Source organism: Nanorana parkeri, unplaced genomic scaffold (assembly GCF_000935625.1).
Source record: "Nanorana parkeri isolate BGI_ZX_2015 unplaced genomic scaffold, ASM93562v1 scaffold165, whole genome shotgun sequence".
In the NCBI taxonomy this organism is placed as follows: domain Eukaryota; kingdom Metazoa; phylum Chordata; class Amphibia; order Anura; family Dicroglossidae; genus Nanorana; species Nanorana parkeri.
In genome coordinates this window covers 108,645-113,734 of record NW_017306433.1, presented here as the reverse complement: position 1 = coordinate 113,734, position 5,090 = coordinate 108,645, and the positions used below count along the sequence as shown (strand labels likewise).

General features: G+C 42.2%; 1 protein-coding gene across 1 annotated transcript in view; it reads left to right on the top strand.

The window, feature by feature from the left end:
- Window positions 1-4,884, top strand: part of LOC108785480 (FAST kinase domain-containing protein 1, mitochondrial-like) — a 34,183-nt gene extending 29,299 nt beyond the window's left edge. Inside the window, exons 12-13 of the mRNA XM_018554561.1 lie at window positions 3,001-3,115; window positions 4,792-4,884. Of these exons, the coding sequence (XP_018410063.1) occupies window positions 3,001-3,115; window positions 4,792-4,884 (208 nt within the window). The remainder of the gene's footprint in view (window positions 1-3,000; window positions 3,116-4,791) is intronic.
- The last annotated feature ends 206 nt before the right edge of the window (window positions 4,885-5,090 follow it).

The following is a 5,090-nucleotide window of genomic DNA, read 5'->3' as shown; positions in this document are numbered from 1 at the left end:
GGATTGGTCCGGATGTATCACTGATGAAATTTTTTGGGACAGCCTGATTGCAAGCACTTTGGCCAAGATCTTAATATCGACGTTCAGTAGGGAAATAGGTCGATATGATTCCGGCAGCAGCGGGTTTTTATTCTTTTTTGGGATCACCACTATAGTGGCCTCATACATCGTGTTTGGTAGTGCGCCAGTGGAAAATGCATCATTATACGTCTCCAGAAGTGCAGGTAGGAGAATAGTAGTGTAAGTTTTATATACCTCAATAGGGAGCCCGTCCGGACCAGGCGCCTTACCACTGGGGAAGCTAGCCAGCGCCACCTCCAGCTCCTCCAGAGTAATGGGGGCCTCCAGGTCCATGCTGTCATCCGGTGACAAGGATGGAAGGGGAACGTTTTGCAGGTAGGACGAAAGCTCGGAGTCAGAATAACTAGCCTTAGTTTGATACAGGGATGCGTAATTTGATCGGAAAATCTCGGACACCATTCCCTGGCTCGAATGGGTAACCCCCAGAGAGTCGGAGATAGCGCCAATATGGCTAGAGGGTTGTTGGGCTCTAGCTACCTGAGCCAGGAGTTTACCTGTCGCGTCCCCCTCTGCCCAGAAGACCCGCTTGGTAAAAAATTGTTTATTCTGGGACTGCTCCTTCAACAGGGTATTTAGAGAGCCTTGTGCGGTCAGCCAGTCAGCCTCTGTACTTGTCATAGGATTGGCCACATAGGCCCTTTCACTGTCAGCAAATAGCTGGCGGGCCAGAATCAGGTCCTGCCTAGTCTTGGATTTAACAGCACTAACATTCTTAAGGAAGGTACCCCTAAGGTAGGCCTTCAGCGTATCCCAAACCACCCCAACAGGCGCAGAAGGAATATTCACAGACAAGAAAAACCCAATGTCACTCTCCAATGCTGTGTGATCAGTAAACAACGTCAGCCAAAACGGGTGCAAGCGCCAAGGGAGCAAGGATCTACGGGTGCCCAGGCACAGCTGGACAGTGAGCATGGAATGATCCGAAAGGCACCTCGGGTGTATGTCAACCATTTTGACATAGGTAAACATTTCCGAGGTGCCTAGGGCAAGGTCAATGCGCGAAAGGGAGTTATGCGACCTAGAATGGCAAGTGTATTGCCGAATTATTCTAATTAAGTGATTTTATTGATGAAATGTTTGTATTGCCACATATGTCAGTAATGGTATCCTTTTTTAAAGAGTTAAATTCATGCCTCATGGCATTTCTATGGTCAAACACTAGGCGCAAATTGAAGTTACAATTACATTATAATGACCTAAAACTGATACAGGTATGGCCCTGCCTCACCTGTATTTGTAGTACTTGGCCAGTCATCGTTGGGTGTAGATGTCGCCCGGGGTTCCCTCAACTGCAGGCATCTACTTATTGCCCATATTATCTATAGACCAATTGTTGATATATTTGGGGGCACCAACACATTTCCTGTACACAGTTCAACTACCTATTTTAAGGCTAGCCAAATCCATATGGTCCAGGGTAAAAAGGTATAATCATACTCTAGTCTCTCCCTCTGGTAAACCCGCATCCTTTCCCACTTCAAGCTATGGTATCCTGCTTCAGGCATATGGAAATATGATCTGTCCCTTAGGTGCAGGCAATTTATTCAAAACAAAGACATAAGAGATGATCATTTTGTTTTTGTATTGCTTTACTTTATTGCTGTTTATTAGGGATGCACCGAAATTTCAGCTGCCGAAACATCTTGGCTGAAAATTCTGTGCATTCCAACTTCTCTCCGGTGGTCTGTGTTCCGTCCGATGCCCGTAGTTCTCCCCTGCTGGTGTTGGCAGAGAGGATTGGAGGGGACAGAGACCGGCGTCCAGCAGAGAAAGTTTCAGGAGGCCAAGCGGGGAGGAGACGGCTGTAACAGGAGCCGAGCTCTCCTCTGTGAGAGGTGGAGAGTCAGAATACCGAGCGGTGCGGAGTCATCTCTCCTCCCACAGCGCCTCGCTTAGTCTCATGTGACAGCGAGTCAGGCTGGAGAGCAGAGTACAAGCACTCAGCGATCTGCTCCTGACAGTAAATAAAGTAAATAAAATAAATAATTTAAAAATAATGTCACATTTTGGGCCATTTTTGGGAAGTTGAAAAAAAAAACCGTGTAATTTTCCGGTTTTGGCCTGGTAAATGTTTTATTTTTTCGGTATTGGTCTAAAAATTCAATTTTGGTGTATCTCTACTGTTTATTTATTGGTTAACGCTGTTAGTGTGAATCACCACTTTCATCTATGCACTTTTTAAAAAAAATATCTTGGATAAACAGAGTTAGAAAAAAAAAAATAGACTGAGCATATGAAAATTCTTAGCCAAATAGGGACTGCATCCTACCAAACATAGTGATGGTTCAGGTATTCAAGCAGTCGCGGGTGAACAGCTGGCAGATGATATTCCTGTTTAGCGTAAATAAGGGAATTATTGGATTTTCAGGCTAAACAGTAGAAATTGAAATGTGTGTGGCTAGCCTTACTTCCCACTGACTACCAATGTGAGGGGTATTCTTCCCAGAGACCACCAGTACAAGAAGGCCCTTCTCTGTGTAATTGGGGTAAATGGGGTTGTCTCAACTAACCACCTAGCTATGAGAGGAGCTTTTCTCTGACGACTAATGTAGTGGGGCACTACACTAACCACCACTCTAAGGGGGGCATTACACTGTCCACCATTGTTTGGCAGTCAGTGAACAAATGCCCCCTGTGTGAGGGAGCTCTATAATCTTCATGGTCTGCATTTCTTTTCTGGACATTATTATTTGTTTCATTTCATGTCAAGTACACCAAGTCTGCCACATTCCTCATTTTTAATTCTTCTATCCACAACGTACTGTTCACGCTATTGAGCTGTAGATAAAATAATTATTCGCAGGGATTCCCTGAGACCTTAAAGCTATTTCAAATTGGTACGTGAAAGGTTATTAAAATATTATATCTTCTAGCTTATTTCTGCCACGTAATAAACAGATGTTTTTACCATTGTCACAGAGTTGCTGTGGATTTTCTTCAATCAGCAAACTTTTGCCGAAACTCAACTCATATTAACAGTGTGACTGCTATGAAAAAGAGACATCTAGAAATCCTCGGATATTCTGTAATTCAGGTAAACAAAATCTGAAATGATCTAGGTAAACGCACTTTAGCCTAAAAGATGTTGGCTCGATTTAAAGCAGAACTTTGGCTTTTTAAAAAAACAATCTGTGCATGAAGCCTTTTTACCTGCAAGAAAAATGTCTTGCCTTCCTGCTCACAGGTTTCAACAAGTTTCTTTAGAATCTACAGGGAGCTGCACCTTGGTGTACATTCTAAGCATGCCTCAGAACCGGGAAGAACTAACTCCCATGTACATACACGGGAGTTTCATCATACCGTCACGACCAGTCAAGATGGCCGAAGATGCCAAACCCGGCAGAAGCCTAGGGAGACAATGTTTGCGCAGGCGAGAGTGCTCACAGACGTTACACTGCTAGAGAGGAGACGGGTATCTGTAGATTTTAGCAGAATTCCACTAAAAACTGCTCTCGGGTTTGATAAGAACAAGGCAGAGCTCAATCTCTCTACAAGGCATTAATATCTGTAAAAAATAAGTCAAGGCAACTGGACTTGATGTATTTTTCTTGAAGACGTTTTCACTGGTCATCCAACCACCTTTCTCAATTCAGAACAGTTCTGAATTGAGAAAGGTGGTCGGATGTCCAGTGAAGCGTCTTCAAGAAAAATACAGACAGTCCAGTTGCCTTGACTTATTTTTTACACATATACCATGACCTGGATGAATGAGAACCTTCACAGCCAATGCATTAATAGTTCTGTGTGCCTCCAGCATGGAGATTTCTTTCTAAAATGAGAGCCGATGATCAGTGTTTTTTTTAGCTGATGTGTCTATGTCACTGGGCAACGTGAATTGTTCATGTATTCATGTGGGGAATTGTTGATATGTTCATGTGGGGAATCCACTATTACATATAGGACTCCAACCAGCGATTATTCTCATCGATTACACCAACATAAATCCCCCGTCAGTCAATTCGATTTGCACATCACCCCCTATTATAGACCAACACCAGAACCAATTCATCTGGGGTTTTAAGAGGCGCACACAATTGCATTTGTTTAAAATCAGTATTAATTTATTGATTCCAACACATTTTGGAGCCACCCTTGTGTGTGCTAGTAAACTGTGTGTGTCTCCACACACAATCACACAGACACGGCAAGGCAAACCACTTCCCTGCTCCTCTTTCCTCCAAGCTAGTAGATGTACAGTTGCTGGAGACTATATTGTCCTTTGTGATCTTGTACTGGACAGGAAGTTCAGGGAAGGAGAGCTGAAAGAGTTGGAGCTAACTGGAAACATGATGACCGTAAGTGCTTGGACAAAAATATAAAGAAGTACTTTGCTGGGTAATGTATACTTGTTCTGGATTCATTATTGAAAAACAGTTTAAGCGTTTAAAGGAGAATTATGAGGTGAGTTATTTTCACTCAGCCTCATAATCTAAGCCGACCTGTGACAATGAAACTGTCACAGGTCGGCTCAGTAGATCAGGAAGTGATCCTTAAATAGTTCTCCTTAAATACTATCAGAGTTAAGGCTTTGGCAAACATTTGTAGGAGTCTCGCATAATGTAGAAATGGATGGATACTACAAGAGATTTTGATGCATTTTAGTTATATTTTGAAATGTTTACATATGTTTTTGTAGTTTACCATTGCACAGAGATATGGGGACTGATTCATGTGGTTCCAGGACTAATCCTTATCGTTTTTGTCTTTTAGATTCCTAATTATGAATGGAACTCAATGGAACTAGGAACACAGGAGGCCTGGATAGATTACCTCAAGAGAAAGATATTTTCTGAAGAAATTTGATGTTTTCTTTACATATAAATATACATATTTAAATATAAATAAAGTGTTTTTTTATTAAAGAGAAACTTTTTTTTACTCAACAGAACAATTAGTCTGTATTTGTGTATGTCAGGGGTATTGAAATAAAATTCAAGGTTTGGTGAGTAAAATTTTCTTTGAGCTGAGGTCCAAAACGCGGTCCACACAAGATGATTACTCAGACTGTG